This window comes from Corvus hawaiiensis, chromosome 6 (genome assembly GCF_020740725.1).
Source record: "Corvus hawaiiensis isolate bCorHaw1 chromosome 6, bCorHaw1.pri.cur, whole genome shotgun sequence".
Classification (NCBI taxonomy): domain Eukaryota; kingdom Metazoa; phylum Chordata; class Aves; order Passeriformes; family Corvidae; genus Corvus; species Corvus hawaiiensis.
The window spans coordinates 18,101,121-18,116,245 of record NC_063218.1 but is presented as its reverse complement, the minus strand read 5'-3'; the positions used below and the strand labels follow the sequence as shown (position 1 = coordinate 18,116,245).

Genomic DNA, 15,125 nt, shown 5'->3' with positions numbered 1-15,125 from the left:
ACATGCTTTCTTAAATTTGAAATAGCAAACTCACAGAAAATGCTAGACCTAAGTATGTCTGGATTTAAAAGAAAAAACTGAACCACACCCAGGCTTTGCAACTGATTACTACTCCTATTCAGGACTCCAGAGTTTCAAGTTTCAAGCCCCTTCATATATATCTCACGCCTCTTGTCACAACTCCAGCTTCCAGCAGGATGTTCCCTTTCCATTTAAAAACATAAAAATAAAATTAAGCCAGGCTTGTGTATTCACTTCCACCTTTTTATTCCCTTATACAATTTTAATAACAGATTCTATCACCCTACTAGCTTTCATTTTAACTTCCAACACCATGATACACCCACATTGAAATTTCTACCCTAACCTCAAAATTGCACCAATGTTCTCCTATGCTCATACTTTAGGACAACTGGATAACACATAATACACATGTACCTGAGACATTTTGCCAATAGTAAGATTTGTAATAGCCTAAGAATTGTATTAGGAATTAAAGAAAAAGATGAAACCTGAATTCTTGATTTCAGGATTCCCAAACCAAGGAAACAGACCCTAAATTCTGTGACACATTAACATGGTAAGAGATTCATAGCTCAATTTTAAAGTATAATTTTGTTTGAATAATCTGAGTTGATATTTGATTGTGAGAAAAGCAGACAAGAAAGTATGTTTGGAGAATAATAGTGGTCTATGAATTACTACCCTGAAGTACAAGGCTATAGAATACATGCTGTTCTCACCTGTTGTTCTATCTCATTGGGGTAACCAGTGAGAACTGCATGGCACATCATTTATGAAAGTCAAGAGGTTCATCTTAGAGCACGTTCCCCATTACATTATAGACAAACAACCGAAGTATAACCAATGTCTCAGGAACTGGGATATAGGCAGCCTCTGTTTGAGAAAGGCCAGGCCCCAGGATGTTTTTAATTCCTTACAGAAAACAAAGACCAGAGATATTCCTATGAAAAAGGTATTTTAAAAGGTATTATTTAGCCTTTTGCTGAATGTCACTTCTTTTACATAGAACTTCTATATAAAAAAATAGACAACTGTTCAGCATTCATATTTTCTGCTTTGGCCTATACTATTACACTGAGATTACCATAAAATAAAGGTTAGGCACTTGCATCACACTGAGTTCTGTAATATTCTACCTGTTGAATACTAGTTGCTTGCCCCTTCCTTTTATCGACCTCCTCATTTTTCCCTTCCCATTTCACTCTAGGTGCTCACCCTGTTTAGAGCACAAAATCTAGGGCCTCTGTTTTCCCAGTGATTTCAGGTACTCTCTTGCTCTTAATACAATAAAGCCTGCAGCAGCAACACAGTACTTTTAAAATGAAGAATTGCATGTTGCTGACACTGAAGTGAGTGGTAAAAGTCCTAGCTCTGGATTAAATCAAGAGGATAAGAATTAAACTGTATTGCTATCTATATGCACTCTTCTGCCTGAAGCTGATATAGTCCACACACTAGCTACATAAATCCACATAAATGCCAAAAGCTGAACCAAAACCCGCCCAATTATGACTGGTATCATATATCTTTATCCCAAGAGCAAACTTCATCACCTCAGGTAGCATCAGCTTTTCCAAGAGCTGCCCAAGAGACTTTTCTGTCCAAAAGCCATTAACAGATTACTCTCGTACACACTTGGCAAAAAAAAGAGCATTGGTATTTTTCACAGAAATCATAATCCTGTCCTAACCTCTCTCACTGCTGACAATTCTATTGCTCTTCCTATCTTAGTCTCACAGCTTCCTATTGCCTCTGATTTTTTCATTCCCTTTTCCTCACAGTACAGATGACATCTTAATGATACCCTACCCTCCGTCTTTCTTACCTTGACTAGAGTTCAGTCTTTCTCCACTACTCTAAGAAAGCTGCTGTCAAGTCTTTTGCTCTGCCACTTTCCTACTACTAATTTCACTTTTCTGAATCCTTAGTTTTACCATTACCAGGGCATCCTAAAGACAACAATGACAAAACTAATAGCTCTCTGCTGTCTTTCTTTCTCTCTGCCTAATTCAATTTTATCTTTCTATCTGTTCCTATACTGGTGCCCACAGTACCCATCTGTCTTCCCTGCAGGCTCCACAAAGCCTTTAGTAAAGTTCTGATTTTTTTTATTCTCTTCTATTTGTTTTCCAAACTCTTCAAATTTTCCACCTTATTGTATTTGGCACTATTGTGCCTACACCATGCACTTCCAGGAGTGTCCTCCTGTTTGTAAAATTTATATCCTCCTTCAAATATCTCTTTTAAATAAACTCTCTGCAGTGTCCTACAACCCATGAGTACTAGGCACAGCAGAGTCCGAGATGGGTGGGTAAGTAGCCAATAACTTTGTGACACAATTAGCACAGGGTCAGTAGTCTATGACCATGGGTCATTTGCAGGGATCAGAGCTACTTTTTCACATCTTACAGTATCCCAGAACAGTCTTCCTCTATTGAGCTAATAACAAATGACTTACTAGTGCAGAAACACATTGTCTAACTCACAGTTCCATTCTTCTCCTTTTCATAAATATTCTTGAAAACAAGAGGACAGAAGTTAACACCTTTATTCTACTCATCTATGCCTTTCTAACCAAGTTCACCGTCTGCATTGATCTCTTTGAACAAAAGAAGAGAAAAAGCAGGTACTGCAGCCATTTGTAACACTTCACCAGCAACGTCAGTTTAATTTGTACTGAGTGCTGATGTTGAAGATTTTTCAGTCATCAAGGGATGGTCCAATCCTGATACCTGCATGAAGGCATTTGAGACTCAGCTCATTGTCCCACACACAGGTGTCCAATGCTGCTTGAGGTGTCTCAGGTGAAGTGAGAAAATCCAAGGCAAGTGACAAAGGACCTAGGGAAGACTTGAGCCTCTCTGAAGCAGAAGCTGGGGAATATCAAAGGTGTTTAGATACTTCTAATGCAAAACTCAACTGAATGTTCAATGAAAGCGTAAGTGATACTAGCTTCCTCTAGTTGTAAAGTGCAGAGACAACCTTATTTCTTAATTGATGTGATCTGTGCATGATGATAGGCTGTTTTGCTCCCTCCTAATTGTTTTAGCATTTAATTGCAATGCATATGCTCTTCTTTCAATAGCAGATTTTTGATTGCTCTAAACAAGTTAATTATACTTCACAACACCCTTGTGCATTAGGGAAGTATTAATATGCCTGTTTTGCAGTCTAGGAAAAAGGGAGGACAAGAAAGGGTAAGTGGCTTCCTGAAGGTTAAACAGTAAGTCAGTAGCAAAATTTGAAGAGGAACTCCAAACTCTCAACCACAGTTTGAATTCCCCACAAAACATTAACTCCTACATTAAATGTAGGGATGGTAAAAAATACACAATTTTAGAGTTTCAAACTCCAAACAATGCATTTGTGAAAGGATGCAGGAACTTGAATGAAAACTTCAGTTCCAAAACAACAGTGTTGAGGTAAACATTGACCTGGATATCCAAAAGGCTCTGACAATCCATATCACTGCAATGACAGCAGAAACTGCAGGCACAAAGGAACAAACAAGATTGAATTCCATTTGCTCCCTGCTAAGAGCATCACTAAGACATACATCATTCCCTTGAACAGACATCTCACCCTTACCCTAAAAGACAGTCACACTTGGGGATAATTTCTAAGCATATTTGAAACTGTCTCATCTTTTTTTTTTCTACAAAGAAATATAAATTTTAAGTAGATAATTTTGAGGAAAAAAGTTGATATTGCCGTAACATCCAGATGTCTCAGACAGGATAAGGGACACACTCTGTTTTACGTACTATATAAAAATATATGTGCAAAGACATTATGAGCTAATTCAAGCACAGACAACAGGTGGGTGTAACAAACAGCAGGAGGGCTGCAAGAAAGGAAAGATATGAACAACAATTATGAGAATTAATGTCTTCATATGCTGCTAAAAATCCAATCTTATATTCTGGAAAGTATAGATGAGAGGTTGTATGAGGTATGAAACTAGAAATCTGGTCATTCACTAATTTCAGTTATTACTGCTTTACTTGAATTGCACCAAATGTGAGAAGTGACAATCAGAGATAGGCAGCAGATCAAATATTTTCTGATGGAGTATACACATACTGATTCCACCAGTAACACAAAATAGCAATCTTGTTTTTTAAAATATAAGGCCGGGTACTAAGACATCCTGTACCCCTACTCAACGTGTCCAGTGCTCCCTGAAAGATTCTTGCTTGGGGTTTTTTCAGTCATTTCTTACCCTATTCATTCACTGTATATAAATTGTATGGATTTTAATCAATATATATCAAATTCTAGGGCATATTTCACATTGGATTGTTAGGGCCAAGACCCAATGACTTTTGTGATCGAGTTTAATCTGTTAAGGGGTTAATATAGTTTGATTGCCTGGGATAGTATGGGAATTTCACCATAGGAATCTGGAGCCTATACACTTCCAGATTTATGAAATATTTGGTTTATCTAGAAAACACACTCAGCATTTACATGTAACACAGAGATATACTTTATGCCCAAGACACATGAAGATTACACACAACATGCTAAAATCACAGCTCAGTCTCCAAGCCCTGCTTGAACCAGTTTAATGGCTAAGAAATCAGTCCCCCATTAGCTGTCTGTCAGACCATCCTTCATGTCAGTTCCACTCTTTTAAACCTCTTCTCTCCACAAAGTCTTTCTATGGTATATTGATCTTTGCTGATGTGACCTGAGAAAACCAGTTCTGTGCCAGCAGCCTCTAATCTATTTATCTACATAAATATTTATAGTTTAGTCAGCATTATGGAGTTGAGCATTAATTTATTTCAATGACTATCATTCTGACCTGGGATCAAACCAGCAACATTATCAATTAAAAGCCAGCCATATCTCCACAAAAAGGGTCCCAGCCTTTAGAAATGGGTATAATTTCTAGAAAATATTGCCTGGAATAATCAGGTCCAAGCAGTCTTTGAGACACCATAGCTCTCACTTATGTCCTTGGGCTGTTAGCTTGCTTGCCAGGAGCATCAGTTGATCTATTCCAACTACTGTTAGCACAAGTTATCAGAATTCCTACCAGACAAAACTAGGGAAACTGCATGTTCTCTGGCTGACAACCAGAACAGGCATAACCACAAAATACACTTTGAAATGAGTCTGGTATTAGAGTGTGAATACTAACTGGACATAAGCTGTGTTTCTAATACTTGGGACTCTTTGCATCCCTCCACCACCAACTTTCTACATGTTGATCTTTTTATCTGAGAAAAGCTACTTCAGCTCTTAACTCCAGAGATACCACATAGGATGCAAAACATGACATAATTCTTCACACGTACGTTCAGAGAAGAAATATGATTGTACATCAAATTCATTTTAGAGCTTTTAGTTATTTCACATAGATCATTGCTAACATTTATATCTACATAAATATATTTTTGTTTCAAAAATAATAGAACTCTGATCTGCCTTCTACACACACAAAATTCTTCAGTGGGACTATGTGAGTACAATGTCACTGCACTGTTTCTCTATTGGTTAAAGGATTGGGGCTTAGACAGCTTTTCCTTGCCAAATTGCCTTCTTTTTTTTTTCCACCAAATTTTATCTATTTTCTCAGTCTCTTGGAAAATTATAAAATAAAATTTTTTGCTTCCTCCTTGGCTACACACCAGTATCATCTCTGCCTGCCTAACAAATACACTGAGGGGAAATAACTGGTAGGATTCTGAAGTTTTTGGCAAGCATTCAGCTTGGTGGAGAGGAAACCTGCTGGGTTTGAGGTCTTTTAACTGCTACAGTAGTCTACGGTTTTGTCACATCAATAAATTTTGGCCAACCACCTGTTGGATCCATATGCTTTAAAGCTGACTGCCAAGCAAAGGAGCTGCACACAGAATGTCATCCGTACATCCTCTGTATGCCTTGTCAGAGGAAAGAAGGAAAGAGCTTTTTGCATTAAAAGACATTTTGCAATTCATAAAATAGATTTAAATTAAGCTGCAGCGAACACACATTTAGAAAAGCAGCTGGGTAGAGCAAGTTTTCACCACAAAGAATTTTGACCCTAATCTAAGGAAGATACTGTTATTTAAATAACCAAATTTCTGTTAGCACTACTATCCATGTGTTCATTGGGAAGATGAGGGTGGAGGAGGCTGATGTGTCGATTTCAGCCTTCACCTAATTAAAAATGTACTAAGGCTTACACTAAAGCTGAATTGTGTATACAGCAAATTGTTCTGCTGTATTCCTTCTATACCATGAGAAATTGTTTCTAATCTTTCATTTTGTAAATGTGAGGGCATGGATGATGACAGGCAAATTGACCACTAAAACCAAACCTGTGGAATAAAGAGGAATAATCAAAGCCCATGCTATCACTTCATACTTTCTGCAAGCACTGCTGCACAGCAACTGGCTGCCAGCAGTTCTGCTGCAAACCTGAGCAATGGCTTCAAGTTGTTCTGCTCCTGTAGCAATGCACAGAAATATGACACACCAGTATACAAATTACCAATGGGGTTTTTTCAGTCACTTCTGTAGGATGCAGATGAACCTCCTCCCCATGTCAGGCAGAGTATTTGACTATGGTTTATTTTTAAATACTACTTGGATCATCTTTTTGAAAACCACTGCACTGGCGTAAATTTCCTTCCACCACCACACAAACACATTCCCTAAGATTGACCCAAACATACCTATATAGTTCATCAAACTATCCACTTGGGCTGATCGGTTGTTAACAGGACAGAATAAAGAGTGTAAAGGTCCCTTTGGGCTCCCTTATTTATTGTGTCATTTTATGCCATCCACAATAAAGGTCTGTCCACACTAAAGGTTATATTGCAGCGGCATTCTGCTCCTGCCAACAAACATGTGCCTTCCAGGAGCCCTGAACAAGCAGTCACATCTGTGTCCACTCCTGTACCACCCATTTAGCAGAGACAATGATCACTAGAAACAACAAAGGAGCCACTGATAAAACAAACAATGCTCTGAGCCAGAGATCACTGCCATCCCAGCCAAGTTTGCCATGAAAATACTCAAGAAAAAGGGAGGGGGGGGAGGCAAGAGAGATATCAAATATAAAACTGTAAAACTTAGACCTAGAAGAGGTTTTAGCCATGCAGCCACCCAACCCCATATCTAGTAGCATTTTCTAATGCATTCCTATAGGATTGAGCAAGAAAGACTGAGCAGTGCACATGGAAAGCAGACAAACATCCAACGCCTCCTCCCATTTGGAGTCGCATAGTCTCCTACGAGTCAATCAACAGAAGGAATTATAATAATTGTAATTACGATAGCAATGAGAGTAATAGAGAATCACCAACCTTGAGGATCCCAGTTCACCTGTTTTCTTGGAGTCTCAATTGGAAATTTCATCGCTTCCTTTTTGCAAAGGGAGTAAAAAGAATTAAATAAATTTGCAGCCTTCCTGTCTCGATGCTGCAGTCAAATAAATTAATTTCAAATTATAGGGAGCCTGCGCTGTTTGACAGAGGGGATCTGGTGGTTGCCAAGGAAAGAAATACACAAATAAATCGAAGAAGGTGGGGAGGGGCGGGCAGGGGAGTGGAGTGGAGGGGTTTGTAGGCACCCCAGCACAGAGAGGGGTATAAGGGATCGACTGAGGACTGGAGAGAATCTGGAGGAGCGGGAACGGAGCAGATTGAGATAGACAGCGGGTCCAGGCTGCTGCTGGCTCCTGGGGAGGATCCTACAGCTGTCTCGCCCCGTCCACCTGCAGATGTCAGAGTGGCGGGGTCCCCGCTGCAGCGCGGCCCCTCTGCTGCGCCCACCCGAGGGGGACCCGGGCTGGCGACACCGCAGGCTTGCACGGATCGGGGAGTCGTCCAGCCCCCCACGCCCCCAGAGGCACCTCCCATACGTGCACACGCTCCCTAGCCTCAGCCACCCCCCAAAAATGAGCCCACCTCAGTTCAGCCCCGGGCACTAGAGAGGTAGCAAAACTCAGCCATGGGGCGTGAGCCGCAGCAGCATGGCTGGGGCGAGGCGGGGCGAGGCTGGGGACCCCCCGGCTCAATGCAGCAGCAGCCGGGCTCGCCCAGGAGAGCCGAAGCAGGGAGAAGGAGGAGGAGGGAGCCACCCTATAGCTTTAGAGGGAATTCACGGAGCCCCTCTCTGCACTGGCATAAAAAGGGGGTGGGGAGAGCCTGGGAGTCCCTTTGTAAGCGGCAGTGGCGGGGCGCCCAGGGAGGGGGCAGGCTGGGGCTGGTACTCACTAGGTATCCTTCCCGAGAGGGGGATGCAGGCTTGTTTGGCGGAGTTTGAAGCCGGAGACACGCTCGACTAAGCTACGAGCAGCAGGAGCAGCAGCGGCGGCAGCAGCACATGGCAGGAGTACGGCAGCATCCAGAGGCTCTGCAGCGCAGGGGGAGGGGAAGGGCAGGGGATCGTCTGAGCCCCCGCAGGCTCTGGGGACCAGGACCGGGTACCCCGAAAGCCAGGGGACCCTTTCTCCCCTTTCTGTCCCCGATCCGCACTGTGGACAGGGACAGACACTTCGAGTCAAGGCAATGCCTGGCACAGCGGGACTGTAAGATGTGGCCAAGCTGCGGGGAGGGGGCAGGAGGCTGGAGGCCCCTCGAAGCCCCCCTAAGCTTTCAGGAGCCTTCGGGTAAACAGAGGACACTTGTGCAATTACCAGGCAATTGCTTCTTTCAAAATCTGCATTCTCCCTCCTCTTCCTCGTTCTCCATGCTTTCCCTCAAACCGTAAACAGGCTAGTAACACCAGAAAGGTCTCCAGTTCCAGTTACAATACATGCCCCAGCTCCCCTCCCTTAGCCAGCAAAACAAAACCCCAGCCCCTCTGGGGGCCTGAAGGAAAACTCTGTGAGTTTAACCCTGTCCTGCCTATTCTCTTCCACATTGGAAATCAACTCTTTGTGTGAAGGGGATCATCCACGGGGGATGGTTTAGTGGAGACATCCACAAATTCTCATAAGTCATGGTCAGAGACCCATACCAGAATCAGTCCAGAGGTCCCTAGACCTGAATTTTCAGGAAACGTGGTTGTGATCTAAACCCAGTGCCTGTGATAATTTGTGCCCTGCTTTTTGCCCTGTAGTTTTTTCCCAACTGCCCTTTTTCTATCTCTCTTTCCTGTCTGTTGCTAACCTTGTAAGACCAAAAGGAGAAATCTGCCCTGGTGAAGGAAAAACAAAAACAAAGCAGTCCAAAATGTGTGGCTCTCCTCAGGAAACTCTTACTGTGGAGGTTGGCACACTCTATTCACATCCACATTCTGAAATTAAAGCAATGCTTTTTCCCCATCTTTGTTCAACCCTAAACAGGAAGAGGAAATCAGTACTGGGGAATCCACACTTCCATTTAGTGCTGGTGTGCAAGGTCCTCTAAAGCAGCATGTAGTTTGAAGAAGCCAGATAGAAGTAATGTAGCAAGTTTTCTCAGGGGAGGTGCTGGGAGTCTCTCCTTCCCCTAATCCAAGCACCCCTGTAGCTCTTGTTTTGTGCTGTACAGAAGGAGGCGGGAGAAGCTGCTCTAAGGGAGGACATGGTGAGAATAATAATGAGCCTGCTCAGTCAGACTTGAATTTGAGATGATTGCAATGATGACATCAGGAGAACAAGGTATTTCCTTTGCAAGCAAACCATGATGCATTCTGAACACGCTTTGGGATTTCTGTTGACATTACTTATGCAAACTGAATGGGAACAAAAGTGAGGGTAGGCTTTGCTAATAGTCCAGTGTAATCACTTGAATCATGGTTACAGTAACCTAAAGGCTTCAAAGAAGCTTTCTGAACCCCCAACAAGATCAGTTATCAAATATGTATCAATAAAGAACTATTCATGTATTTATACACACACAAGTATTTTATATATATGCGTGTAAATAACTTTTCCTTAGCATTCAAAAGTTTCCAGCTTAATGCCATCTTCCTTGTACATTACCAGGGAAAACCTAACATATAGACAAATATTACTCAATTGTGTCACCCTGTCCCTCTGCCACAACTATCAGCAGTTAACTGATAAAGTGTGTATTCTGCCACAGACACCTGTCCATTGAGAATTCACGTAAGATAATCAAACTGAAACAGTCCACTGATAAGCCAACAGCATTAAATTCCTGCTAAAACATGCAAGAAGTCTATAGTCTGGAGGTGAATTCTTCAGGTAGTTCATTACAAAACACATCCTGATTGTTACTGTCTAAAGAAGAGGAATTTTCATGAAAATGACATTATGGAGATGTCTCATATTTGTTTGACTTGCTGTAACACTAAATAGATAAAAATGACACAATGCCATGTTCATGTGTCTTGTATCCCCTTAATGTTCCCATATTCCCAAAAAGTGTCTGTAAGCTCTACATACTTGCTCTAGCTATATGACTGAAAAACCTTGTGGCAAATCAATTGTGGTCTATCAGGTACATAAATGCATGACATCATGTAATTGTTCTGAAATCTTTTTTTATCATTTTATGATCATGGAAAACTTGCTCAATTATTTCAATGCCTCAAACCTGTAGTTTTATCGAGTGGGCCAATTTATTCCCAAAGTAACTCATTTAAAATCAATGGGGTGACTCCAGAGATAGATTTGGCATCTTTTAGTGACAGCACAGCTGCTGCATAGAAACGCAACTATTATCTGATGCAAATAAAAGGCCTTTCACCCCTCAGTGATGTCATATTCTTATGACAGGGAGAACTGGTGCCTTGAAGCTATAGTGTTTCAAGCTGTTACTCTATCAACTTTTATAACCTAAGTGGATTCAGTAATGTTTAATGTTTAAATGAAAGATCACCAAGAAAAAAAAAACAACCTAAATGTAGCATAATCATTCTATTTTAGTACCTGGATGAGAATTTTCAAGATTTGACTGGTCCTCCTAAATTCTTCCTTCTCATTTAGGGTTTATTGTTCAGACTCAATGTCCTCAGAGCTGAAGTTAGTTGACAATCAGTGCCTTACAGGACAGGGCCTGTGACAGTCACAACACAATAGAAAAGAGGACTTCTATTACAAGCCGTCTCATTGAGAAAAGAATAAAATACTAAGTTCCCTTTTACTGTTCATTAGTAATATGGCATGAGTGATTTGGAAGTGAATTTGATGTAATTCAAAGAAAGCTATAGAAAAACAGATTAATAAATACTTCTTATACCTACTTAAATTGCCACAGGAGTGCTGTTATTTACACTGAAACCAAGAGACCAACCCAAGTGAATTGCATCATGTTCTTTATATTCTGTTGACCCATTCTGCAGTAGTATTAATTAAGCAGTATTAATTCTGCATAGTATTAATTAATTCACTATTAGGTGACAGCACAGAATCCTTTTATAGTTTCTTTATTCTCTAGGAAGCTTTCTGTCTAGGAGAACATTTAAGGCCTTCTCTTTAGGATAATCTGAAAACTTCTTGTTCAAACAGTTTTCAGGAGATTTAGTGTCATTAGCAATCAGAGTTAACTAAGAATCAGGATTGTGCAAGGAAAAGCAACCTGTTATTTTTATTGTCTTCTATGCATGGAGTTTCTTATCACTTTTTAAGTTATAGCATGCAGTGCCATGTTTTCATTATTTCATGGATTAATCCACAGAACAGAAAATTTACTGATTGGCAGAAATGGTTTCAGTGAAAACAGTGAATTTGTCTGAGGCAACTACACATCAGTAATAACCTTTTCTGGGATGGCACCACAGCCTGTCTGCAGTTCCTTTGGCCAGTGACACTAAGCGGAATACACTATGATCCTTCCTCTCACATCCTAACACATCAATCATCTAAGTGCCAGAAGAGGAGAGGGGGTACCTGGTTCATAGTTTGTAATCACCTTCACCATCCTTGGCTCTTTTCTGGTACCCATTCCTCATTACCCAGACTCCAGTTTTCAGACACCTTTTATATCAGTCTCTTTGTATGGCCAGCAGGGACAATAATGTAATAGTTCCCTCACTTTTTTGTTCTATCTGAAAAAGTACATGCACATCATTAGTGTATTAGTATATTGTAGATTTTTTTTTTTTGCCATGTAAGAAAATATTAACTAAAGCTGCAGAGTACTGAGTCTGTCTGAACCCACTTACATCTGTTTCACATTAGTTTAATTTGACTTCAGTTCAATTACTCCTGAATCATACTCATGAGAGAATTACAATCTGGCTCTCAGTTTTTCCATGATGTCCCTGAAGAATCCTCATAAGATCAAAGGCTGATATCTGACAAAAATAGTAAGCCTGATTAATGAAAATGAGCCACCAAAGTCATTTTATAGCAGTACTATTCTCTTCCCTCATGTCATTTTTCTAAGATTTCTTACTTGATAGGTACATGAAACTCTACCTTAGCCAGTTGATAACTTTCCTCCATATTAAACAGGAAATTTGGGAGTTAGCTTTCGGTGATACCTATGTTTCTTTGCCATTCACACCAGTAGCAGAGCCACGAAAGGAAGGGTGGAGGCAGGAGCCAGCCCAGCCTGCTAACAGCTTTCAGGACCCTGGACAGGAACACCCTCTGGCCGTCTGTTACCCACCGGAGCCAGGGACCAGGGCTGGGAGCGCCCGGCGCTGGCTGGGGAGGGGAACGGGGCTGCGAGCCCCGCTGGGCATGAGCGTCCATGGCCCGTGTGAGAGTCCGGCCTGCCAAGGCAATGCAGTGCCAGTGCAGTGGCAATGCAGACTTTGTGAAGGAACGTAGCAGCAGGCACGGAGGAAGAGTAGCACACAAAATATCCAGAAAGGGAAAATGAGAGGCAGCGGATGAAGGGCGATCAATATCAGGAGCATAGTGACAGAAGTATGGAGAACCATGTTAGTGATGAGGTCAGAAGGGAACAGGAAAACCCCAATACTTGAAATACAAATGAAAGGTTGAAAAATAGATGGCTTTGACATGAGAAGGGTAAGGATAAATGGGTGGGACAGACTCCCTAGCTTGAAGACAGAATGAGGGACAAATGAGTGGAAGGGATAAATAAGTGGAAGAAATATATTAAAGCACACCTGCACATGCAAGGGTCATTTAAGGAATAGTATAAAATTGCACTGCTTGAGTAGAAAGGAAAGGAAAACAGGGCAACGCCCCCCCCCCCCCCCCCACCGCCATAGTTTTATGTAAATGCTTGTTGCTCTAATGTTCCTTTGTTTAAAGCCTCCAGATATAAGAAATAAACCTACAAAGTTTTGCACTTTTAAGACACAGAGATCTTGGGCAAGAGTTCCGATTATTTTCCGTGTTGATGCCTGGCCTGCATATTTTCTTGTTACTCAGCAGGACCAGTAGAACTAATATAGCTACAGGGAAGAATGCTTTGGCTGGGCTCTGACCTTTCCTCCCACAGACATGACAGCAGCCTTATCAGCCAGTGGGGCAGGGTCAGGGGCCGTACACATCAAAGACATTAATGCTGGTCTCAGAAGCATTGTCTTACCACCCATTTTGACTGAAAACTTCCACATTTCTTAGAATCAAGTATTCCACTAACAGCAGCTGTTCTTTTCAGTGTTTTGCAATGCAATATATCATATCAGCAGCCTATTAAATGTGGGGATTAATGCAGCTATAGAACAGTTAAAGTAGGGAGGAACAGTCTGCACAAACACCATTCACTGTGACCAGTCCTCCTATAGCTTTCAGTCGTACCTATTTCTTTTCTACTCTGAACAGCAAGGGAAGGATGAAGCTATACTGAGCATTTGAAGGGCTGAATACAACTCTTGTATTAATCATCATCACTTTTACAGTACTCAGAAGAGCTTTACTACTTTCTAAATTCAGTAACATACTTCTCACACAGCTCGAGTAGTAAGAAGCAGTTCCCAAAATGTGAAAGCAATGGAACTGAGATTGGAGCTGTGGAATAAGGAATGAGATGAGGCTTTCTATTGAGTTTCATTCCCAGCACTGTCCCATGTTTTCCCTCAACCTTGTAGTCCAGGACATGCATTTTTTCAGCCAGATGTAGAACTTCTGCAATCACTAGTTTAGCCATTTTTTGGAAGGTTAACACTGGGAATTGCCTGTGTCCCTGTATCTGCACACCATTGCCACCTTCAGTGCAGGAACTCTCAAGGGAAAATTACTTTGAAACAGGATGATATTTCAAGCAAAATCAAAATCAAGAAATTATTGTTCTGTTGTAGGAAGAGTGAGGGCTGTGTTCTGAGTGTAAGAAATCATTAATATTAATAGTAGGAACAGTGTGTCAGGCAGTATAACAATCATGAAAACAGATCATGACTGAATGTCTTAATATACTCACAAGGAAAAAGCTATTGCTACATTTCTGAAGATGTGTAGCCTAACAGTAGGTGCATCCCAGTTTGAGTTTCTACACAAATTGTACATACACATGCATCTAGAGTCACAAAAAAACCCCAAAACCAACCAACCAAACAAAAAACCCCCAATACAAATCCATGAGGGGAATATAGTGGATTTGGTAAAAATAGAGCACTGAAAAGATTAGATTCATCCTAATGCATAACGTCACCTTCTAAAACAACTACCATTCTCCATTTCATTAACTGTTTCATAGTATTTTGTGGGAGATGATGTAGTGGAATTACAACAGTTTAGATGCAACATGGCAAGAGAATGCAGTGTTATTCACACATGGCATATTCTCAGCAAAGTGAGAAGCTCACTGTGAATCAACCCATAGGCAGTGACTTCTCACAGCTAGCAGATCTGCTATAGCCTACAGACCAACAGGTGACATGCATTTCATTCAGCTACCCATCAAAAGAAATATGTCACTGGATATAATTATAATAAGGTTCTGGACCATTTGTATTCTGGTAATATAAAGGCAGAAAAGAGTTTATGTGATTTGGAAACTATAATATATCTTTGAAGATAACATATCTTCATGTTGAAGAATGGAAAAATGTAACGTACATTAGCTTCCTAAGCTAACAGTTGCAGGTTGTCTGCAGGCAGCCTCCTTTATACATTTACATTTTGAATGAACACTTCCTTTAAGACTCTTATGGAGTAATTCAGGAATGCATCCCTACAGCTCTAAAACAGCTGCAGTTACTTCTGTATGTAATGCATAGAAAAGCCTTGTGATCTTCTGTTTAAAAGGAACAATATAAACCACTATGTATTTTTACATCTTTACATT

General features: G+C 41.0%; 1 protein-coding gene across 1 annotated transcript in view; it reads right to left on the bottom strand.

The window, feature by feature from the left end:
* Window positions 1–7,779, bottom strand: part of KCNK10 (potassium two pore domain channel subfamily K member 10) — a 70,151-nt gene extending 62,372 nt beyond the window's left edge. The window contains exon 1 of the mRNA XM_048307963.1: window positions 7,329–7,779. Within this exon, the coding sequence (XP_048163920.1) occupies window positions 7,329–7,380 (52 nt within the window). The 5' untranslated portion in view covers window positions 7,381–7,779. The remainder of the gene's footprint in view (window positions 1–7,328) is intronic.
* Between the last annotated feature and the right edge of the window lie 7,346 nt (window positions 7,780–15,125).